The following is a 25,538-nucleotide window of genomic DNA, read 5'->3' as shown; positions in this document are numbered from 1 at the left end:
AGCGAAATCACGGCGCACACAGGCGTCAAATAAACGGCGCACTAACATGTGCGAAAAACCTCTCCAAAACACTGGAGGGAAGTACGTAGCTCCAACACGAAACAGAAGAGCAATCACACACAAAGACAAACACAACCAACGAGAACTAAATAGGACACTAACGAGGACTAACAAGACACAGGTGTACAACATCAAGACAAAACCAAACGAACATGAAACATAGATCGGTGGTAGCTAGTACTCCGGGGACGACGACCGCCGAAGCCTGCCCGAACCAGGAGGAGGAGCAGCCTCGGCCGAAACCGTGACAGTACCACCCCCTTGACGCGCGGCTCCAGCCGTGCGCCGACCCCGGCCTCGGGGACGACCAGGAGGACGCGGAGCAGGGCGCGCGGGATGGTCCCGGTGGAACTCCGACAGGAGAGATGGGTCTAGGATGTCCCTCCGCGGCACCCAGCACCGCTCCTCCGGGCCGTACCCCTCCCACTCCACGAGATACTGGAGACCCCCCATCCGGCGTCTGGAGTCCAAGATGGACCGAACGGTGTACGCCGGAGCCCCCTCGATGTCCAGTGGGGGCGGAGGAGTCTCTCCTATCTCATTGTCCTGGAGTGGACCAGCTACCACCGGCCTGAGAAGAGACACATGGAACGAGGGGTTAATATTCTTATACTCAACAGGTAGATGTAACCTATAACACACCTCGTTCAATCTTCTCAGGACTTTAAAGGGCCCCACAAACCGCCGACCCAGCTTCCGGCAGGGCAGGCGGAGGGGTAGGTTTCTGGTAGAGAGCCAGACTCGATCTCCGGGTGCGTACACCGGCCCCTCACTGCGGTGGAGATCGGCGCTCGCCTTGTGACGAAGGACGGCCCGCTGCAGGTGGACGTGGGCAGCGTTCCACGTCTCTTCCGAGCGCCTCATCCAATCATCCACCGCAGGGGCCTCGATCTGGCTCTGCTGCCACGGTGCCAGAACCGGCTGGTAACCTAATACACATTGGAAGGGGGTTAGGTTGGTAGAGGAGTGGCGGAGAGAGTTCTGGGCCATCTCGGCCCAGGGAATGTACCGTGCCCACTCCTCAGGCCGGTCCTGGCAATACGACCTCAGAAACCTACCCACATCCTGGTTGACACGTTCTACCTGCCCGTTACTCTCCGGGTGGTACCCTGAGGTAAGGCTAACCGAGACCCCCAAACGCTCCATGAACGCTCTCCAAACACGGGAGGTAAACTGGGGGCCTCGATCAGACACTATATCCTCGGGCACCCCGTAATGCCGGAAGACGTGGGTAAATAGGGCCTCAGCGGTCTGTAGGGCAGTAGGAAGACCCGACATAGGGAGAAGACGACAGGCCTTAGAGAACCGGTCCACAACGACCAGGATGGTGGTATTCCCCTGAGAGAGGGGAAGGTCTGTCACAAAATCCACCGAGAGGTGGGACCATGGTCGTTGTGGAACGGGCAGGGGTTGTAACTTACCCCTGGGCAGATGTTGGGGCGCCTTACACTGGGCGCACACCGAGCAGGAGGAGACATAAACCCTCACATCCTTAGCCAAAGTAGGCCACCAGTATTTAGTGCTAAGGCAATGCACTGTCCGGCCAATACCCGGATGTCCAGAGGAGGGTGACGTGTGAGCCCAGTAAATGAGTCGATCCCGAATCTCGAGCGGAACGTACTTCCGACCCTCAGGACACTGTGGAGGGCTGGGGTCGGTACGCAACGCTCGCTCGATTTCGGCATCGACCTCCCACACCACCGGTGCCACAAGGCAAGACTCCGGTAGTATGGGAGTAGGCTCAACGGACCTCTCCTCCGTGTCATACCGCCGGGACAGCGCATCTGCCTTACCATTCTGGGACCCAGGGATGTACGTGATTTTAAATACGAACCTGGTGAGAAACATACTCCATCGAGCCTGGCGAGGGTTCAGTCTCCTCGCTGCCCGGATGTACTCCAGGTTCCGATGGTCAGTCAAAATGAGGAAAGGGTGTTGAGCCCCCTCAAGCCAATGCCTCCACACCTTAAGGGCTTGAACTACAGCTAACAGCTCCCTGTCCCCAACGTCATAGTTACGCTCCGCCGGGCTGAGCTTTTTAGAGTAAAAAGAACAGGGGCGGAGTTTAGGTGGCGTGCCGGACCGTTGAGAGAGAACGGCCCCTATACCTGCTTCAGACGCGTCCACCTCGACCTGAAAGGGTAATGCAGGATCCGGATGCGCCAGCACCGGAGCCGACGTAAACAGGTCCTTCAGTCTCCCAAAGGCCCTGTCCGCCTCAGCTGACCACTGCAGGCGCACCGGACCCCCTTTCAGAAGGGACGTGATGGGAGCTGCCACCTGTCCAAAACCCCGGATAAACCTCCGGTAGTAATTCGCAAAGCCCAAGAACTGCTGCACCTCTTTTACAGTGGTTGGGGTTTGCCAATTACGCACAGCGGACACACGATCCACCTCCATTCTCACCCCTGACGCGGACAACCGATAACCCAAAAAGGAGACCGACTCCTGGAAAAACAGACATTTCTCTGCCTTGACATATAGGTCGTGCTCCAACAGCCTCCTCAATACACGACGCACCAGGGTTATATGCTCGGCTCGGGTAGACGAGTACACCAGAATATCATCAATGTACACGACCACCCCTTGTCCCTGCATATCCCGGAAAATGTCATCCACGAAGGATTGGAAGACTGATGGAGCATTCATCAACCCATATGGCATGACAAGATACTCGAAATGACCTGACGTGGTACTAAACGCTGTCTTCCATTCATCGCCCTCCCTAATGCGCACCAAGTTATACGCGCTCCTGAGATCCAATTTTGTGAAAAACCGCGCTCCATGCAATGACTCTGTCATGGTCGCAATCAGAGGGAGTGGATAACTGTACTTCACAGTAATCTGATTGAGACCACGGTAATCAATGCACGGGCGCAACCCTCCATCTTTCTTCTTCACAAAAATAACCTCGAGGAGGCGGGAGAAGTGGAGGGCCGAATGTATCCCTGTCTCAAAGATTCGGCTATGTAAGTCTCCATAGCTTTTCTCTCCTCTTGAGACAAAGGATACACATGGCTCCGTGGGAGCGCTGCTCCTGCCTGGAGATCAATCGCACAATCCCCCTGTCTATGAGGAGGCAACTGCGTCGCCCTAGTTTTACTAAACACGAGAGCTAAATCCCCATATTCTGGCGGAATGTGCAGTGCGGGCACTTGGTTTGGACTTTCCACCGAAGTCGCCCCCACGGAAACACCCAGACATCGCCCCTCGCACTGAGCAGACCACCCATCGAGAGCCCTCTGTTGCCACGAAATAGCAGGGTTATGGGTGCTTAACCAGGGAATTCCCAGCACCACTGGGTACGCAGGAGAGTCGATCAGATACAGCTGTATAGTCTCTTCATGACCCCCCTGCGCACACATCCTAAGTGGCGCTGTGATCTCCCTAATCAACCCCGACCCCAACGGGCGGCTATCTAAGGCATGAACGGGAAAAGGTTTGTCAACAGGTAGGAGAGGGATCCCTAAATCTAAACAAAACTTCCGATCAACAAAATTCCCAGCTGCGCCTGAATCTACTAGCGCCTTATGCTGGGAATGAGGTGCAACCTGTGGAAAACAAACAGGTATACAAAAGTGCGCAACAGAAAGCTCTGGGTAAGTGGGACGTCTACTCACCTGGGAGGTCCCCCCAGTGCGTGGCCTGTTGTCTTCTCCCCCGGAGAACCCTCCCCAGCACCTGGCCGCAGTGTGCCCTCCACGACCGCACTTGGTGCAGGAGACAGGCCCCCTCGGGCTCCTCCTCCTCCTTTCTCTAGCGCCGGCACCCCCGAGCTCCATAGGGCTCGGCTCGGAGGTGCCGGAGGGCGGAATGGACGGACCCCCCTCGGGACGTCCACGGGTGGCCAGCAGGGAGTCCAGACGGATGGACATATCGACCAACTGGTCGAAGGTAAGATGGGTATCCCTGCAGGCCAACTTACGTTGAACGTCCTCCCGTAGGCTACACCGAAAATGGTCGATGAGGGCCCGTTCATTCCACCCTGCGTCCGCCGCTAGAGTCCGGAACTCTAGAGCAAACGCCTGTGCGCTCCTCCTCCCCTGTCTCAGGTGGACTAGACGCTCCCCCGCCGCTTTGCCCTCAGGAGGATGGTCGAACACGGCCTTGAAGCGACGGGAGAACTCGGTGTAGGAGATGGTATTGGCGTCCATCTTCCTCCACTCAGCGTTAGCCCACTCCAACGCCTTGCCCGTGAGACAGGAGATGAGGGCGGAAACGCTCTCGTGTCCCGAGGGCACCGGGTGTACAGTGGCCAGGTAGAGCTCCACCTGCAGGAGGAACCCCTGACACCCGGCAGCTGTACCGTCATACGCCCTCGGGAGCGAGAGCCGAATCCTCCTGGGTTCCGGACCTGGGACTGGTGGACCGGCCGATGGGGTTGGCAGGGTAGGTGGAGGTGTGGGTACCCCGCTGGTCTCCCATCGGTGCAAGGTGTTGATGACGTCCTGTAGAGCGGTCCCCAGTTGACGTATCTGGTCATCTTGCCCACGGACATGCTCCTCGAGCGACTCAGGCGTAACTGCAGATCCTGCTGATTCCATTCTGGTGTGTGATTCTGTCAGGGGTGCTGAAGGTGGGTGTGGTGCATGAATCAAGCGCAGGACGCAGAGGCTCAGTCCAAAAGACTTTAGTGCAATATTTACGTAGAGAAATAAGCACAATAAGCCCGAAGGCGAAATCACGGCGCACACAGGCGTCAAATAAAAGGCGCACTAACATGTGCGAAAAACCTCTCCAAAACACTGGAGGGAAGTACGTAGCTCCAACACGAAACAGAAGAGCAATCACACACAAAGACAAACACAACCAACGAGAACTAAATAGGACACTAACGAGGACTAACAAGACACAGGTGTACAACATCAAGACAAAACCAAACGAACATGAAACATAGATCGGTGGTAGCTAGTACTCCGGGGACGACGACCGCCGAAGCCTGCCCGAACCAGGAGGAGGAGCAGCCTCGGCCGAAACCGTGACAATCGGTTGTGCAGCCAGACCTATTAGCCATCTCTTTTGCCTCATCCCTCTCAACCATACAATTTTTCAATTCCTCATCAATCCACTGGGATTTAACAGTTTTTACAGTCATTTTCTTAATGGGTGCATGCTTATTAGTAACTGGGATAAGCAATTTCATAAATGTGTGAAGTACAGTGTCTGTTTGCTCATCATTACACACCACGGACCAACACATATTCTTCACATCAACATCATAGGAATCACTACAGAACTTCTTGTATGACCTCTCTATTGATATCACATATATTATTTCACACGTTATCCAGATACTGACTGTTAGCACTTGGTGGTCTTTAGCAGCTTCCCACCAGAATGGGCTTTAGGTGAGGCAGGTGAACCTGTAGCCATATTACTTCAACAGTATTTAACATGAGATCTTCTCTAAGCTTTACAGGAATGTTGTTCTGAATATAGACCGCAACACCGCCCCCATTGGCATTTCTGTATTTTCTGTAAATGTTATAACCTTGTATTGCTACCACTGTATCACCAAAGGTATTATCTAAGTGAGTTTGAGAGATTGTCAGAATATGAATGTCATCTGTTACTATCAAATGGAGTGATGCGACACCATTCTTCCACAAGAAATTGTGTAATTTGGTGTTTTGTTGATGGTTGTGGAAAATGCTGTCTCAGGCGATGCTCCAAGCTGTGCCATAAGTGTTCAATTTGTTTGAGATCTGGTGACTGAGACACCCTGGCATATGGTTTACATCGTTTTCATGCTCATCAAACCGTTCAGTGACCACTCGTGCCCTGTGGATGGGGGCATTGTCATCCTATGGGGGCATAGCCATGGTAGCCAAAATAATGGCCTGCCCAGCATTTTTATACATGACCCTAAGCGTATGTGGGGGAATGGCGGTGCCGTGGATAGCGACGGTCTTACAGGATCCTGACCAATTCTGCTATTTTGTGTTATTTGTTTCGTTGATCTAAATGTTCATTGTACATAATGTTTCCGCCATCATTTCCTACTACCAAAAACAGCTTCTGGACATCAGAACAGCATTCGCTAACCTCGATTTGGAATATCGGCGGCTCTGGATATTCTGCTTACTCCTGACCATAATCCCCGGGTCTTGAAAGAGGAAGCGGCAGTGAAAAAGAGGCAGGGTCCTATGGAGACAGGAGACTACGTCACTGGAGAACAAATTGGATGAGCTCCATTCGATACTATCCTATCAACGGGACCTGATTAAAAAAAAAATATCCTATGTTTCTCAGAGTTGTGGCTGAAAAAAAAATTCAAATAAAAAAATAAAAAAAATAAAAAATAATCAACAAATAAAAATAAGTCCTCAGCAGTCCAATCCCTGTACCTTTTGCAGAATATCAGTCTGTCCCTGATGTTTTTCCTGGAGAGAAGTGGCTTCCTCGCTGCCCTTCTTGACACCAGGCCATCCTCCAAAAGTCTTCGCCTCACTGTGTGTGCAGATGCACTCACACCTGCCTGCTGCCATTCCTGAGCAAGCTCTGCACTGGTGGTGCCCCGATCCCGCAGCTGAATCAACTTTAGGAGACGGTCCTGGCGCTTGCTGGACTTTCTTGGGCGCCCTGAAGCCTTCTTCACAACAATTGAACCTCTCTCCTTTAAGTTCTTGATGATCCGATAAATGGTTGATTTAGGTGCAATCTTACTAGCAGCAATATCCTTGCCTGTGAAGCCCTTTTTTTTGCAAAGCAATGATGAAGGCATGTGTTTCCTTGCAGGTAACCATGGTTAACAGAGGAAGAGCAATGATTTCAAGCACCACCCTCATTTTAAAGCTTCCAGTCTGTTATTCTAACTCAATCAGCATGACAGAGTGATCTCCAGCCTTGTCCTCGTCAACACTCTCACCTGTGTTAACGAGAGAATCACTGACATGATGTCAGCTGGTCCTTTTGTGGCAGGGCTGAAATGCAGTGGAAATGTTTTTGGGGGATTAAGTTCATTTTCATGGCAAAGAGGGACCTTGCAATTAATTGCAATTCATCTGATCACTCTTCATAACATTCTGGAGTATATGCAAATTACCATTATAAAAACTGAGGCAGCAGACTTTGTGAAAATTAATATTTGTGTCATTCTCAAAACTATTGACCAAGACTGTGTTTACCACCTCAAATCGATGCTGGCACTAAGACCAAACTCAATGAGCAAACAAGAAGCACGTTTCTCATGGCCCGTGGTTTTAATGCAGGGAAACTGAAATTCGTTTTACCTCATTTTTACCAGCATGTCACTTGTTCACCTGGAGGTGACAACACTCTAGAAATGCCTCCCTCGCCAACCATACCCCAACCAGACGCCATGGATTAGAGGCAACATTCGCACTGAGCTAAAGGCTAGAACTGCCGCTTTCAATGAACGGGACAATAATCTGGACGCTTATAAGATATCCCGCTACGACTTCCTAAGAAACCCAGCCACGAGCTGTCCAGCTATGTGAGCCTACCAGACGAGCTATCTGCCTTATATGCTCACTTCGAGGCAAGCAACACTGAACCATGCATGAAAGCATCAGCTGTTCAGGACAGACTCTGTGATCACGCTCTCTATAGCCGATGTAAGTAAGAAGTTTAAACAGGTTAACATTCACAAGTCTGCAGGGCCAGACGGATTACCAGGATGTGTACCAGAGGATATAGTAAGACCTTTAAACAGGTCAACATTCACAAGGCCGCAGGGCCAGACAGCATATCAGGATGCGTACTCAGAGCATGCGCTGACCAACTGACAAGTGTCTTCACTGACATTTTCAACCTATGCCTGACCCGGTCTGTAATACCAACTTGTTTCAAGCAGATCACCATAGTCCCTATGCCCAAGAATGCCAAGGTAATCTGTCTAAATGACTAAACCACGTAGCACTCCCATCTATAGCCATGAAATGCTTTGAAAGGCTGGTCATGGTTCACACCATCAACCCAGACATCCTGGACCCACTCAATTTGCATACCGCCCCAACAGATCCACAGATGACGCAATCTCTATTGCCGTCACCCACATGGACAAAAGGAATACCTATGTAAGAATGCTGTTCATTGACTACAGCTCAGCGTTCAACACCATAGTCCCCTCCAAGCTCATCACCAAGCTCAGGACCCTGGGACTGAACAACTTCTCTGCAACTGGGTCCTGGACTTCCTGACGGGCCGCCCCCAGGTGGTGAAGGTAGGCAACAACACCACTACGCTGACCCTCAACACGGGGGCACCTCAGGGGTGTGTGCTTAGTCCCCTCCTGTAATCCCTGTTCACCCACGACTTCAACACCATCATCAAGTTTGCTGACGACACAACGATGGTGGGACTGATCACCGAAGATGAGGCAGCCTATTGGAAGGAGGTCAGAGACCTGGCAGTGTGGTGCCAGAACAACAACCTCTCCCTCAGCGTCTGCAAGACAAAGGAGCTGATCGTGGACTACAGGAAACAGAGGGGTGAGTATGCCCCCATCAACATCGATGTTGCTGTAGTGGAGCGGGTCGAGAGCTTCAAGTTCCTTGGTGTCCACATCACCAACAAACTATCATGGTCCGAACACACCAAGACAGTCGTGAAGAGGGAACGACAACGCCTATTCCCCCTCAGGAGACTGAAAAGATTTGGCATGGGTCCTCAGATCCTCAAAAAGTTATACAGCTGCACCATCGAGAGCATTCTGACTGGTTGCATCACTGCCTGGTATGGCAACTGCTCATCCTCCGACAGCATGGCGCTACAGAGGGTAGTGTTTATGGCCCAATACATCATTTGGGCCAAGCTTCCTGCCTTCCAGGACCTCTATACCAGGCGGTGTCAGAGGAAGGCCCTAAAAACTGCCAAAGACTCCAGCCACCCTAGTCATAGACTGTTCTCTCTGCTACCGCATGACAAGCGGTACTGGAGCGTCAAGTCTAGGTCCAAAATGCTTCTTAACAGCTTCTACCCCCCCCCCCCCCCCCCTTTTTGTACACTGCTGCTACTGACTGTTTATTATCTATGCATAGTCACTTTATCCCTACCTACATGTACAAATTACCTCGACTAACCTGTACCTCCCAGCACATTGACTCAGTACCGGTACCCCCTGTATATAGCCTCGTTATTGTTATTTTATTGTTGCTCTTTTATTTTTTAAATATTTTCTTAACCCTTATTTTTCTTAAAACTGCATTGTTGGTTAAGGGCTTGTAAGTAAGCATTTCACGGTTGTACTCGGTGCGTGTGACAAGTAATATTTGTTATATATTTTTCAACTGTGCTGTTTCACAAAAGTTCTGAACCTACAGTATATACATTTTACGGACACAGTATATTTACATTAGTTATCTTGTTATTTTTAGTCCCACCCTTCAGCTCCACTCAACCCCTCCCATTTATCTCTGAACACCATCCAGTTTGATTTCTATTTGCCATATATTTTTCAACTATGTTTCACAAAAGTTCTGAACCCTTCTATTCTCATTGTTTCTACAGATTGTAAATTAAAGATAAACATTTTTACTAAGAGTATTATTATATTATTGATCGATTGACTTTGACTTTTCAAATCTCCCAGCAGTGCTACTTGCAGAGTTAGCGCCAGGTAAATGTTGCAATTCTTCAGCCATTCCTGAACCTGCGACTAAAAACAAGCTACATATGGACAGTACCAAAACAAATTATCTAATGATTCTGTCTCTTCGCAGAAAAAACTGCAGCGCTGAGATGGTTGTATCCCCCATATACAGTGCCTTCGGAAAGTATTCAGACACCTTGACTTTTTCCACATTTTGTTACGTTAAAGCCTATTCTAAAATTGATTAAATAAAATAAAATCCTCAGCAATCTACACACAATACCTCATAATGACAAAGCGAAAACAGGTTTTTAGAAATGTTTGCAAATTTATAAAACACAAGTATTCAGACCGTTTGCTATGAAACTCGAAAGTAAGCTCAGGTTCATCCTGTTTCCATTGACCATCCTTGAGATGTTTCTACAACTTGATTGGAGTCCACCAGTGGTAAATTCAATTGATTGGACATGATTTGGAAAGGCACACACCTTTCTATATAAGGTCCCACAATTGACAGTGCATGTCAGAGCAAAAACCAAGCCATGAGGTCGAAGGAATTGTCTGTAGAGCTTCTAGACAGAGTTGTGTTGAGGCACAGATCTAGGGAAGGGTACCAAAAACATTCTGCAGCATTGAAGGTCCTCAAGAACACAGTGGCCATCCTTACATGCAAGAAGTTTGGAACCATCAAGACTCTTCCAAGAGCTGGCTGCCCGGCCAAACTGAGCAATCGGGGGAGAAGGGCCTTAGACAGGAAGGTGACCTAGAACCTGATGGTCACTCTGACAGAGCTCCAGAGTTCCTCTGTGGAGATGGGAGAACCTTCCAGAAGGACAGTCATCTCTGCAGCACTCCACCAATCAGGCCTTTATGGTAGAGTGGCCAGACGGAAACCACTCCTCAGTAAAAGTCACGACAGCCCACTTGGAGACTGCCAAAAGGCACCTAAAGACTCTCAGACCATGAGAAACAAGATTATCTGGTCTGATGAATCCAAGATTGAACTCTTTGGCCTGAATGCCAAGCGTCACGTCTGGATGAAACTTGGCACCATCCCTACGGTGAAGCATGGTGGTGGCAGCATCATAATGTGGGGGTGTTTTTCAGCGGCAGGGACTGGGAGACTAGTCAGGCAAAGATGAACGGAGCAAAGTACAGACAGATCCTTGATGAAAACCTGCTCCAGAGCGTTCAGGACCTCAGACTGGGGCTAAGGTTCACCTTCCAACAGGACAATGACCCTAAGCACACATCCAAGACAACGCAGGAGTGGTTTCGGGACAAGTCTCTGAATGTCCTTGAGTGGCCCAGCCAGAGCCTGGACTTGAACATCTCTGGAGAGACCTGAAAATAGCTGTGCAGCAACGCTCCCCATCCAACCTGACAGAGCTTGAGAGGATCTGCAGAGAAGAATGGGAGAAACTCCCCAAATACAGGTGTGCCAAGCTTGTAGTGTCATACCCAAGAAGACTCGATGCTGTAGTTGCTGCCAAAGGTGCTTCAACAAAGTATTGAGTAAAGGGTCTGAATACTTACGTAAATGTGATATTTTTTTATAAATGTCTAAAAACCTATTTTTGCTTTGTCATTATTGGGTATTGTGTGTAGATTGATGAGGGGAAAAAATGAATTAATCAATTTTAGAATAAGGCTGTAACCTAACAAAATATGGAAAAAGTCAAGGGGTCTGCAGGTGACAAATAACATTTGATTTGATGATGGGATCTTAATTGCTTAATTAACACAGGAACCACACCTGTGTGGAAGCACTTGCTTTCAATATATTTTGTATCCCTCATTTACTCAAGTGTTTGCATTATTTTGGCAGTTACTTGTAGATGAGTGTCAATGGTTTGTCTATATAGTTAGTTGAGAGCAATTCCATGCCAGCAGGAGCCCACTCTGGAAATTTGACGTGTTTGCAGAGTATTTTTTTCTAAACAATATGTCAAAAAAATTAGCTAAATCAAAAAGGGTGTTAATATAATATTAATATTTTTAATGTTTAATAAATTAATGTGATTTTTGTTCTTCTAAATCTAGACATAATAATAATAATAATATAATAATAATATAATAATAATAATAATAATAATAAGCCATTTAGCAGACGCTTTTATCCAAAGCGACTTACAGTAATGTGTGCATACATTTCTACGTATGGGTGGTCCCGGGGATCGAACCCACTACCCTGGCGTTACAAGCGCCGTGCTCTACCAATTGAGCTACAGAGGACCACATACTACAGCTACAGAGGACCATATACTATTTTAGAGCACACTATAAGGGGTATAATGACACAAATATGTTGTCTGTATCATGTGCAGTTAACAGTTCATAGGCTCTTACAGAAGGTCTAAAAAGGGCCTAAAATGGCCACTTTCATTATGATTTTCAGAAAAAAATCCTTCCTCCCAATGAAGTTTCTATGTGAGAATTGCCAGAACAATCTGAGATACCGAATGTATTTTCCGCTTACGCTGGTGTGGAATCGCCCTTGAGTGAGTTGACAGTCATGTTGACTGCATCTGGGTGTATGTATAAGGTTAACTATCATTTCAGTATCATGTCGGGTTCACCAAAACTATGTGTGTCGCAGGCCTGTTGGATTAAGTTGAGTGAGTTGATACTAATATTGACTGCGTGTGTTTGTGTGTGTGTGTCGCAGGTCTGTTGGATTAAGTTGAGTGAGTTGATACTAATATTGACTGCGTGTGTCTGTGTGTGTGTGTCGCAGGTCTGTTGGATTAAGTTGAGTGAGTTGATACTAATATTGACTGCGTGTGTTTGTGTGTGTGTGTCGCAGGCCTGTTGGATTAAGTTGAGTGAGTTGATAGTAATATTGACTGCGTGTGTTTGTGTGTGTGTGTTGCAGGTCTGTTGGATTAAGTTGAGTGAGTTGATAGTAATATTGACTGCGTGTGTTTGTGTGTGTGTGTTGCAGGTCTGTTGGAGTACGGTCATGAGAAGGGAGAGAAAGGAGGGAGCATATCCTTCAAGTTCAACCTGGTGGATCCAGAGGGCAACAAACTGATCGACCAGTCTTTCTACATCCGTGTACTAGGTAGGTTCCAGTCCTTCTACATCCGTGTACTAGGTATGTTCCAGTCCTTCTTTATCAGTGTACTTGGTAGGTTCCAGTCCTTCTACATCAGTGTACTAGGTAGGTTCCAGTTGTTCTTCATCAGTGTACTAGGTAGGTTCCAGTTGTTCTTCATCAGTGTACTAGGTAGGTTCCAGTCCTTCTACATCAGTGTACTAGGTAGTTTCCAGTCCTTCTACATCAGTGTACCAGGTAGGTTCCAGTCTTTTTTTATCAGTGTACTAGGTAGGTTCCAGTCCTTCTACATAAGTGTACTAGGTAGGTTCCAGGTCTTCTTTATCAGTGTACTAGGTAGGTTCCAGTCCTTCTTCTTCAGTGTACTAAGTAGGTTCCAGTCCTTCTACATCAGTGTACTAGGTAGGTTCCAGTCCTTCTACATCAGTGTACTAAGTAGGTTCCAGTCCTTCTACATCAGTGTACTAAGTAGGTTCCAGTCCTTCTACATCAGTGTACTAGGTAGGTTCCAGTCCTTCTTTATCAGTGTACTTGGTAGGTTCCAGTCCTTCTACATCAGTGTACTAGGTAGGTTCCAGTCCTTCTACATCAGTGTACTAGGTAGGTTCCAGTCCTTCTACATCAGTGTACTAGGTAGGTTCCAGTCCTTCTTCATCAGTGTACTAGGTAGGTTCCAGTCCTTCTACATCAGTGTACTAGGTAGGTTCCAGTTCTTCTTCATCAATGTACTAGGTAGGTCACTTTGTATGGTTTCTTCTTATGTAGGGAACACAGTACTGGCGATCAATTGGAAAAAGTCAGTTGCCAGTTGTTACTGGTAGTTGGTCCAGAGCGGTGGCCTTCTTTCCTGATGCGTTCCAAAAACACGTGGTCTGTTCTAGGCTTTCTGTTCCCATGTGGTTGAAACATCTTCACTCTCCGGTTTTGATCTCTCCTTCCCGCTATCATCTTCTTCGTCTCCTTCCCCCCCCGTTCCCCTGTCCCCCCCTCCAGAGGACCGCCTGCCCCCCTCTGTGGTAGTGAATAAGGGTCTGGTGTTGGATGAGAACTCAGTGAAGAAGCTGACTACTCTCCAGCTGTCAGCTACAGACCAGGACAGTGAGCCTGGAGAACTCGTGTACCGCATCACCAGGCAGACAGTGCTGGGGCATCTGGAGCACGCCAGCACCCCAGGTACTACTGCTGGAGCCCAGCTCAAACAGACACACACGCCTGCACAAAACATATTTTAAATGTAAATATATTTTACACACTCGTGCATAAACAAGCTTATAAAGGCTGAAACTTACACACACATACGCGTTCTAACGTACACACACATACACGCACACGCACACCTGTGTAATCCAACATGAAATAATGAGTCTCGCTCTAGTTGTTCTCTGAGTCTGAACCAGTGAGGCCAGCGCATACTCGCTTTGCATGACATGCTATCCGTTCTGCTTACAGTATATGCCGTTTAGCAGATGCTTTTATCCAGAACGCCCTACTACATCTAGATTTTTCGTAGCTGTCTATTTACCACCACAAACAGATGCTGGCATTAAGATTGCACTCAATGAGCTGTATAAGGCCATAAGCAAACATGAAAACGTTCATCCAGCGGCAGTGCTCCTAGTGGCCGGGGACTTTAATGCAGGGAAACTTTAATTTGTTCTACCTAATTTCTACCAGCATGTTAAATGTGCAACCAGAGGAAAAAATACTCTAGACCATCTTTACGCCACACACAGAGACACGTACAAAGCTGTCCCCCGCCCTCCATTTGGCAAATCTGACCATAACTCTATCATCCTGATTCCTGCTTATAAGCAAAAACTAAAGCAGGAAGCACCAATGACTCGGTTAATAAGGATGTGGTCAGATGACGCAGATGCTAAGCTACAGGAATGTTTTGCTAGCACAGACTGGAATATGTTCCGGGATTCTTCCGATAGCATTGAGGAGTACACCACATCAGTCACTGGCTTCATCAATAAGTGCATCAATGACGTTGTCCCCACAGTGACCGTACGTACATACCCCAACCAGAAGCCATGGATTACAGGCAACATCCGCACTGAGCTAAAGGGTAGAGCTACCGTTTTCAAGGAGTGGGACTCTAACCCGGACGCTTACAAGAAATCCCACTATGCCCTCCGACGAACCATCAAACAGGCAAAGAGTCAATACAGGACTAAGATTGAATCGTACTACACCGGCTCCGACACTCGTCGGATGTGGCAGGGCTTGCAAACTATTACAGACTACAAAGGGAAGCATAGCCACACGCTGCCCAGTGACACAAGCCTACCAGACGAGCTAAATCACTTCTATGCTCGCTTCGAGGCAAGCAACACTGAAGCGTGCGTGAGAGCACCAGCTGTTCCAGATGACTATGTGATCACGCTCTCCGTAGCCGATGTGAGTAAGACTTTTAAGCAGGTCAACATTCAAAAGGCCGCAGGGCCAGTTGGATTACCAGGACATGTACTCCGAGCATGCGCTGACCAACTGGCAAGTTTTCAACATGTCCCTGACTGAGTCTGTAATACCAACATGTTTCAAGCTAACCACCATAGTCCCTGTGCCCAAGAACACTAAGATAACCTGCCTAAATGACTACCGACCCATAGCACTCATGTCTGTAGCCATGAAGTGCTTTGAAAGGCTGGTCATGGCTCACATCAACACCATTATCCCAGAAACCCTAGACCCACTCTAATTTGCATATCGCCCCAACAGATCCACAGATGATGCAATCTCTATTGCACTCCACACTGCCCTTTCCCACGTGGACAAGAGGAACACCTACGTGAGAATTCTATTCTATTCATTGACTACAGCTCAGCGTTCAACACCATAGTGCCCTCAAAGCTCATCACTAAGTTAAGGACCCTGGGACTAAACACCTCCCTCTGCAACTGGATCCTGGACTTCCTGACGGGCCGCCCCCAGGTGGTAAGGGTAGGTAACAACACATCTGCCACGCTGATCCTCAACACGGGGGCGCCTCAGGGGTGCGTGCTCAGTCCCCTTCTGTACTCCCTGTTCATCCATGACTGCATGGCCAAGCACAACTCCAACACCATCATTAAGTTTGCAGACGACACAACAGTGGTAGGCCTGATCACCGACAACGATGAGACAGCCTATAGGGAGGAGGTTGGAGATCTGGACGTGTGGTGCCAGGATAACAACCTCTCCCTCAACGTGATCAAGACAAAGGAGATGATTATGGACTACAGGAAAAAAAAGAGGACTGAGCACGCCCCCATTCTCATCGACGGGGCTGTAGTGGAACAGCTTGTCCACATCACCAACAAACTATCATGGTCCAAACACACCAAGACAGTCGTGAAGAGGGAACGACAACGCCTATTCCCCCTCAGGAGACTGAAAAGATTTGGCATTGGTCCTCAGATCCTCAAAAAGTTATACAGCTGCACCATCGAGAGCATCCTGACTGGTTGCATCACCGCCTGGTATGGCAACTGCTCGGCCTCCGACCGCAAGGCACTACAGAGGGTAGTGCGTATGGCCCGGTACATCACTGGGGCCAAGCTTCCTGCCATCCAGGACCTCTATACCAGGCGGTGTGAGAGGAAAGCCCTCAAAATTGTCAAAGACTCCAGCCACCCTAGTCACAGACTGTTCTCTCTGCTACTGCACGGCAAGCGGTACCGGAGTGCCAAATCTAGGTCCAAAAAGCTTCTTAACAGCTTCTACCCCAAGCCAGAAGACTCCTGAACAACTAATCATGGCTACCCGGACTATTTGCATTGCCCCCCCCACCCCCTCTTTTACGCTGCTGCTACTCTGTTTATGATCTATGCATAGTCACTTTAACTCTACCCACATGTACATATTACCTCAATTACCTCGACTATAGCCTCCCTACTGTTATTTTATTTTACTGCTGCTCTTTAATTATTTCCTCTTTTAATTTTTTACTTATCTATTTTTTACTTAATATTTTCTTAAAACTGCATTGTTGGTTAAGGGCTTGTAAGTAAGCATTTCACTGTAAGGCACTTGTGGCAAATACAATTTGATTTGATTTGATTTGCAGTGTATACATAATGACTGTTTGGTTTGGCCCCAGAGGGAATCAAACCCATAATGACTGTTTGGTGTGGCCCCAGAGGGAATCAAACCCATGATGAGTGTTTGGTGTGGCCCCAGAGGGAATCAAACCCATTATCTGGCATTGCTAGTGCCACTCTCTTTGCCAACACAGGATTAGTATGAAAATGCTACATTAACATGCTACAGACTGTGTTTTCTTGCACATCAAGTTTACAAAGCTAATGCTCAAACAACCATAAATGTGAATGGTTAATGCTAATAAATGCTAACTTCCACCCGCTACAGGAAGCCGCATCACTTCCTTCTCCCAGGCTGACCTGGCTTCACGTAGCATCCAGTACGTTCACACCAGCGAAGAAGAGAAGCATGCAGATTAGTTCTCATTCATCATGTCTGACGGGACTAATGAGGTACACACCCACCTCCACACACACACACGCACCCACCTCCACACACACACACACACACACACACACACACACACACACACACACACACACACACACACACACACACACACGCACCTCCACACACACACTGGGCATAATGGCTCTCTCTAATGCAGCCTAATGAGCAGTAGAAGTACTTGGGTTCCCCATACGGTTATATTCAGGTTGCCCATACTGTTATATTCAGGTTGCCCATACGGTTATATTCAGGTTGCCCATACGGTTATATTCAGGTTGCCCATACGGTTATATTCAGGTTTCCCATACGGTTATATTCAGGTTGACCATACGGTTATATTCAGGTTGCCCATACGGTTATATTCAGGTTGCCCATACGGTTATATTCAGTTTGCCCATACGGTTATATTCAGGTTGCCCATACGGTTATATTCAGGTTCCCCATACGGTTATATTCAGGTTCCCCATACGGTTATATTCAGGTTCCCCATACGGTTATATTCAGGTTGCCCATATGGTTATATTCAGGTTCCCCATATGGTTATATTCAGGTTCCCCATACGGTTATATTCAGGTTCCCCATACGGTTATATTCAGGTTCCCCATACGGTTATATTCAGGTTCCCCATACGGTTATATTCAGGTTCCCCATACGGTTATATTCAGGTTCCCCATACTTTTGTATTCAGGTTCCCCATACGGTTATATTCAGGTTCCCCATACGGTTATATTCAGGTTCCCCATACGGTTATATTCAGGTTCCCCATACGGTTATATTCAGGTTCCCCATACGGTTATATTCAGGTTCCCCATACGGTTATATTCAGGTTCCCCATACGGTTATATTCAGGTTCCCCATACGGTTGTATTCAGGTTCCCCATACGGTTATATTCAGGTTCCCCATACGGTTATATTCAGGTTGCCCATACGGTTATATTCAGGTTCCCCATACGGTTATATTCAGGTTCCCCATACGGTAATATTCAGGTTCCCCATACGGTTATATTCAGGTTCCCCATACGGTTATATTCAGGTTCCCCATACGGTTATATTCAGGTTGCCCATACGGTTATATTCAGGTTCCCCATACGGTTATATTCAGGTTGCCCATACGGTTATATTCAGGTTCCCCATACGGTTATATTCAGGTTGCCCATACGGTTATATTCAGGTTGCCCATACGGTTATATTCAGGTTCCCCATACGGTTATATTCAGGTTCCCAGACCATATGGCTAATTACAGAGTGGGATATTTTCTCTCCCGTATTACGCCATAGATATTAGATATGATAGACCATAGATATTTGATCAGGATGTTGATCCAGATGATAGATATTAAATATGATAGACCATAGATATTTGATCAGGATGTTGATCCATATGATAGATATTAGATATGATAGACCATAGATATTTGATCAGGATGTTTGCTCATGAAGTATCAGATAGAACGTATTAGGGGATGTATGTGATACTATTTTTAACCAGGATGTGATTGCTCATGGCATTGAGATGTTTCCTGTGTATGTTGTGATGGGTGGCTCTGACGTGTGTGTTGTGATGAGTGGCTCTGACGTGTGTGTGTGTGTATGTTGTGATGGGTGGCTCTGATGTGTGTGTGTGTGTATGTTGTGATGGGTGGTTCTGACGTGTGCGTGTGTATGTTGTGATGGGTGGCTCTGATGTGTGTGTGTGTGTATGTTGTGATGGGTGGTTCTGACGTGTGTGTGTGTATGTTGTGATGGGTGGCTCTGACGTGTGTGTGTGTGTGTATGTTGTGATGGGTGGCTCTGACGTGTGTGTGTGTATATTGTGATGGGTGGCTCTGACGTGTGTGTGTGTATATTGTGATGGGTGGCTCTGACGTGTGTGTGCGCGTGTGTGTGTTGTGATGGGTTGTGTTTTGTATGGTGTCTTTACGTTGATAACAGTATTTTGTATGGAGTCTTTATGTTGATAACAGTGTTATGTATGATGTCTTTAGGTTGATAACAGTGTTTTGTATGGAGTCTTTAGGTTGATAGTGTTATGTATGGTGTCTTTAGGTTAATAACAGTGTTCTGTATGGAGTCTTTAGGTTGATAACAGTGTTCTGTATGGAGTCTTTAGGTTGATAACAGTGTTCTGTATGGTGTCTTTAGGTTAATAACAGTGTTCTGTATGGTGTCTTTAGGTTGATAACAGTGTTCTGTATGGTGTCTTTAGGTTAATAACAGTGTTCTGTATGGTGTCTTTAGGTTAATAACAGTGTTCTGTATGGTGTCTTTAGGTTGCCCAGACGTTCTACATCACCATACGGCCAGTGGATGACTCCCTCCCCCTGCTGGTGGTTCCTGGGATGAGGGTTCAGGAGGGGGTCAGGAAGACCATCACTGAGTTTGAACTGAAGGCCACCGACGCTGACACAGAGGTGGAGTAGGACAGGCTGTCTGATCATTCACTACACACACACACACACACACACACACACACACACACACACACACACACACACACACACACACACACACACACACACACACACACACACACACACACACTCTGTGTTCCCTGGCAGTAAGCTTAGCTAACCTACAGGGCCGTGAAAAAGTATTTGCCGCCTTTCTGATTTTCACTATTTCTGCATATTTTTTTATACTGAATCTTAACAGATCTTCAACCCAAACCTAATATTAGATAAAGGGAATATACAAATAAAACAATTAAAATATAGATATTTTTTATTTATTTAATTAACAAAGTTATGCAACACCCACTCAATAACTGGTTCTGCCACCTTTGGAAGCAGTGACTGCAACCAAATTATTCCTGTAGTGGTTGATCAGTCTCTCACATCGCTGTGGAAGAATTTTGGCCCACTCTGCAGAACTACTTTAACTCAGTGACATTTGTGGGTTTTCAAGCATGAACTGCTCGTTTCAGGTCCTGCCACAACATCTCAATTGGGATTAGGACTGGACTTTGACTAGGCCATTCCAAAAACTTCAAATGTTTGGGTTTTTTAACCATTTTCATATAGACCTGATTGTGTGTTTTGGATCATTGTCTTGCTGCCCTTCAGCTTCAGCTCACAGACATATTGTCTGACATTCTCCTGTAGAATTCTCAGATGCAGAGCAGAATTCATGGTTCCTTCTATTAAGGCAAGTCGTCCAGGTCCTGAGGCAGCAAAGCATCCCCAAACCATCACACTACCACCACCATGCTTGACCGTTGGTATGAGTTTCTTCCTGTGGAACAATGCAGTGTTTTTTTTTTTTTTGCCAGACATAATGGGACCCGTATCGTCCAAAAAGTTTACTCAAGTTTGCCAAGAAGCACCTGGATAATCATCAAGACTCTTGGAAGATTGTTCTATGGACAGATCCTTCAAAAGTATATCTTTTTTGGACAACATATTAGGACATTCAGTATCAAAAATATGCAAAAGTCGAGACATTTAGAAAGGGGGCAAATACTGTTTCACGGCAATGTATATATGCACTTTAGCAACAAGATAGACCGGACACCAACAAAACAGAATGGCATTGTCACTAGCACAAGGGTGTAATGTAAAGGGGAGTTGGGCTGAAGACACCTTACATAGGGAGTGACGGTGTTCCTGATGTTTTGTACACTCAGTGTATGTTATATATCATAAGATATTCACACTAAAATGTCTCCCTCCAGGAGGAGTCCATCACCTTTACCATAGTCCAGGCCCCCCGTCACGGCAATATTGAGCGGACCAACAACGGACAGCACTTCCGTCAGACCAACAGCTTCACCATGGATGACATCTACCAGAACAGAATCAGCTACAACCACGATGGCTCCAACTCACTGAAGGACAGATTCACCTTCACTGTAACTGACGGGACTAATGTCTTCTTTATGGTGGAGGAGGGGGGCAAGGAGGTGAGGGGAGGAGGGTGTGTGTGTGTGTGTGTGTGTGTGTGTGTGTGTGCGTTTATGAGTGAGGCTCAGAGTAAATTAACTTCACAGGCTGTCAGCTTGCCTGTCTGTCTCAGGTGTCACTATTATGGAAACAGACAGCAGGCTACTGCCATTTCTCTCTCTCTCTCTCTCTCTCTCTCTCTCTCTCTCTCTCTCTCTCTCATCTCTCTCTCTCTCTCTCTCTCTCTCTCTCTCTCTGTCTCTCTCTCTCTCTCTCTGACATTTCATAAATCCCTCATCCTGCCTCTGTCATTGTGTAGGTGTTGACTGCTGCACCCCAAATGTTTAAGATAGACATTCTGCCTGTTGATGATGGAACACCTCGTATCGTCATTAACCTGGGTCTGCAGTGGCTGGAGTACATGGACAACAAGGTAAACACAGGCTTCATCCTAAAATGGCACCCTGTTCTCTTTATAGTGCGCTACTTTTGACCAGGGTCCATATTGTACACTATGTGGGGAAAATGGTACCATTTGGTACACAGACAAAGTCAAATGATATCAGCTTTCAACTCCTGTCACTGATTCACCTCTTTCTGACTTCCTGTCACTGTTTCACCTCTTTCTGACTTCCTGTCACTGTTTCACCTCTTTCTGACTTCCTGTCACTGATTCACCTCTTTCTGACTTCCTGTCACTGATTCACCTCTTTCTGACTTCCTGTCACTATGTGTGCTTGTTTACGTCAATGTCTGACATTGTACTTGGAAGACAGTGTCATTTAATTAGAGAGAAGAAAAAAAAGAACCTTTATTGTTCTATTACATGCTAGAACATAACAAAAATGGAAACAGAAATGCAGAACAAATCCAAAACAAGCAGAATAGTTGAAGGTGTTAAGGCTACTTGCAGAGTGAAGAGATCTGCTAGGGGACCTTACTGCTGCAGAAGGGTGTGAGTTCTGTGGTTGACAGACACTTACTAGATGTCTTGAGTGGCTAGACTGGTTAATTCAGAGATGGCTTAACATCCCCTAATATCCCTATTAAAACCCTTTAAATCGTTTGACCATACCAATAATATGATGGTTTGGCTGTATTTCTGTATGTTCCTCCAGCTCCAGTGTATTGTGCCACGGCGCTCTCTACTGGCAAATCAACAACCATCAACCTGACCCCGCCCCCATCAACCTGACCCCGCCCCAGTCTATTTAGCAGTACTGGGCCGGTTTAATTTCACAGCAGCGTACTTGACATTGTCCTCCTGTTTCTGGGGCTGAGGCGGTTGGACGGTGGAGTACAGACGCACTTTCTGCTTTTTCGTAGTGAACGCCATCGTGTGTCTGTTCTCTGCGCTGCAGTAGGGACCATGGCCATACCTGAGATGTTATCGTACACGGGACTAGAGTCTCACTGTCCAGGAGAGCAGAGGTTATTTTAACCTTCTAATCATATCAAATCAAATTGTATTTGTCACATGCGCCGAATACAACAAGTGAAATGCTTACTTACAAGCCCTTAACCAACAATGCAGTTTTAAGAAAGAATACCCTAAATAAAATTATAAAAATATATATAATTAAAGAGCAGCAGTAAAATAACAGTAGGGAGGCTATAAGGGGGGAATAATACCAATAGTCTGGGTAGCCATTTGATTAGATATTCAAGAGTCTTATGGCTTGGGGGTAGAAGCTGTTTAGAAGCCTCTTGGACCTAGACTTGGCGCTCCGGTACCGTTTGCCGTGCGGTAGCAGAGAGAACAGTCTATGACTAGGGTGGCTGGAGTCTTTGACAATTTTTAGGGCCTTCCTCTGACACCGCCTGGTATAGAGGTCCTGGATGACAGGAAGCTTGGCCACAGAGATGTACTGGGCCGTACGCACTACCCTCTGTAGTGCCTTGCGGTCGGAGGCCAAACAGTTGTCATACCACGCAGTGATGCAACCGGTCAGGATGCTCTCGATGGTGCAGCTGTAGAACCTTTTGAGGATCTGAGGACCCATGCCAAATATTTTCAGTCTCCTGAGGGGGAATAGGTTTTGTCGTGCCCTCTTCACAACTGTCTTGGTGTGCTTAGACCATGTTAGTTTGTTGGTGATGCGGACACCAAGGAACTTGAAGCTCTCAACCTGCTCCACTACAGCCCCGTCGATGAGAATGGGGACGTGCTCGTCCTCTTCTTTTTTCTGTAGTCCACAATCATCTCCTTTGTCTTAGTCACGTTGAGGGAGAGGTTGTTATTCTGGCACCACACGGCCAGGTCTCTGACATCCTCCGTATAGGCTGTCTCATCGTTGTCGGTGATCAGGCCTACCACTGTTGGGTCATCTGCAAACTTAATGATGGTGTTGGAGTCGTGCCTGGCCATGCAGTCATGATTGAACAGGGAGTACAGGATGGGACTGAGCACGTACCCCTGAGGGGCCCCCGTGTTGAGGATCAGCCTGGCAGATGTGTTGTTACCTACCCTTACCACCTGGGGGCGGCCCGTCAGGAAGTCCAGGATCCAGTTGTAGAGGGAGGTGTTTAGTCCCAGCGTCCTGAGCTTGGTGATGAGCTTTGAGAGCACTTTGGTGTTGAACGCTGAGCTGTAGTCAATGAATAGCATTCTCACATACAGTGAGGGAAAAAAGTATTTGATCCCCTGCTGATTTTGTACGTTTGCCCACTGACAAAGAAATGATCAGTCTATAATTATAAACAAACAAAAAAATCCAGAAAAACGTATGTAAAAAATGTTATGAATTGATTTGCATTTTAATGAGGGAAATAAGTATTTGACCCCCTCTCAATCAGAAAGATTTCTGGCTCCCAGGTGTCTTTTATACTGGTAACGAGCTGAGATTAGGAGCGCATTCTTAAAGGGAGTGCTCCTAATCTCAATTTGTTACCTGTATAAAAGACACCTGTCCACAGAAGCAATCAATCAATCAGATTCCAAACTCTCCACCATGGCCAAGACCAAAGAGCTCTCCAAGGATGTCAGGGACAAGACTGTAAACCTACACAAGGCTGGAATGGGCTACAAGACCATCGCCAAGCAGCTTGGTGAGAAGGTGACAACAGTTGGTGCTATTATTCGCAAATGGAAGAAACACAAAAGACCTGTCAATCTCCCTCAGCCTGGGGCTCCATGCAAGATCTCACCTCGTGGAGTTGCAATGATCATGAGAATGGTGAGGAATCAGCCGAGAACTACACGGGAGGATCTTGTCAATGATCTCAAGGCAGCTGGGACCATAGTCACCAAGAAAACAATTGGTAACACACTACGCCGTGAAGGACTGAAATCCTGCAGCGCCCGCAAGGTCCCCCTGCTCAAGAAAGCACATATACAGGCCCGTCTGAAGTTTGCCAATGAAAATCTGAATGACTCAGAGGAGAACTGGGAGAAAGTGTTGTGGTCAGATGAGACCAAAATCGAGCTCTTTGGCATCAACTCAACTCGCCGTGTTTGGAGGAGGAATGCTGCCTATGACCCCAAGAACACTATCCCCACCGTCAAACATGGAGGTGGAAACATTATGATTTGGGGGTGTTTTTCTGTTAAGGGGACAGGACAACTTCACTGCATCAAAGGGACGATGGACGGGGCCATGTACCGTCAAATCTTGGGTGAGAACCTCCTTCCCTCAGCCAGGGCATTGGAAATGGGTCGTATTCCAGCATGACAATGACCCAAAACACACGGCCAAGGAAACAAAGGTGTGGCTCAAGAAGAAGCACATTAAGGTCCTGGAGTGGCCTAGCCAGTCTCCAGACCTTAATCCCATAGAACATCTGTGGAGGGAGCTGAAGGTTCGAGTTGCCAAATGTCAGCCTTGAAACCTTAATGACTTCTGCAAAGAGGAGTGGGACAAAATCCCTCCTGAGATGTGTGCAAACCTGGTGGCCAACTACAAGAAATGTCTGACCTCTGTTATTGCCAACAAGGGTTTTGCCACCAAGTACTAAGTCATGTTTTGCAGAGGGGTCAAATACTTATTTCCCTCATTATAATGCAAATCAATTTATAACATTTTTGACATTTTTGTTGTTGTTATTCTGTCACTCACTGTTCAAATAAACCTACCATTAAAATTATAGACTGATCATGTCTTTGTCAGTGGGCAAACGTATAAAATCAGCAGGGGATCAAATACTTTTTTCCCTCACTGTAGGTGTTCCTTTTGTCCAGGTGGGAAAGGGCAGTGTGGAGTGCAATAGAGATTGCATCATCTGTGGATCTGTTGGGGCGGTATTCAAATTGGAGTGGGTCTAGGGTTTCTGGGATAATGGTGTTGATGTGAGCCATGACCAGCCTTTCAAAGCACTTCATGGCTACAGATGTGAGTGCTATGGGTCGGTAGTCATTTAGGTAGGTTATCTTAGTGTTCTTGGGCACAGGGACTATGGTGGTCTTCTTCAAACATGTTGGTATTACAGACTCAGACAGGGAGAGGTTGAAAATGTCAGTGAAGACACTTGCCAGTTGGTTAGCACATGTTCGGAGTACATGTCCTGGTAAACCGTC

The 25,538-nt window shown here is 47.0% G+C and overlaps 1 protein-coding gene across 1 annotated transcript in view; it reads left to right on the top strand.

The window, feature by feature from the left end:
* Positions 1-25,538, top strand: part of LOC311141908 (extracellular matrix organizing protein FRAS1-like) — a gene marked incomplete at both ends in the record, with an annotated part of 243,729 nt that overhangs the window by 164,455 nt on the left and 53,736 nt on the right. The window contains 7 exon segments of the mRNA XM_084177414.1: positions 12,558-12,677; positions 13,665-13,844; positions 17,025-17,113; positions 17,117-17,149; positions 19,418-19,558; positions 20,818-21,045; positions 21,345-21,458. Coding sequence (XP_084033540.1) covers positions 12,558-12,677; positions 13,665-13,844; positions 17,025-17,113; positions 17,117-17,149; positions 19,418-19,558; positions 20,818-21,045; positions 21,345-21,458 — 905 coding nt within the window.

Source organism: Coregonus lavaretus, assembly GCF_964263955.1.
Source record: "Coregonus lavaretus genome assembly, chromosome: 14".
NCBI lineage: Eukaryota > Metazoa > Chordata > Actinopteri > Salmoniformes > Salmonidae > Coregonus > Coregonus lavaretus.
Note: the sequence above shows the minus strand (reverse complement) of the source record. Positions and strands in the feature narration are given on the sequence as shown.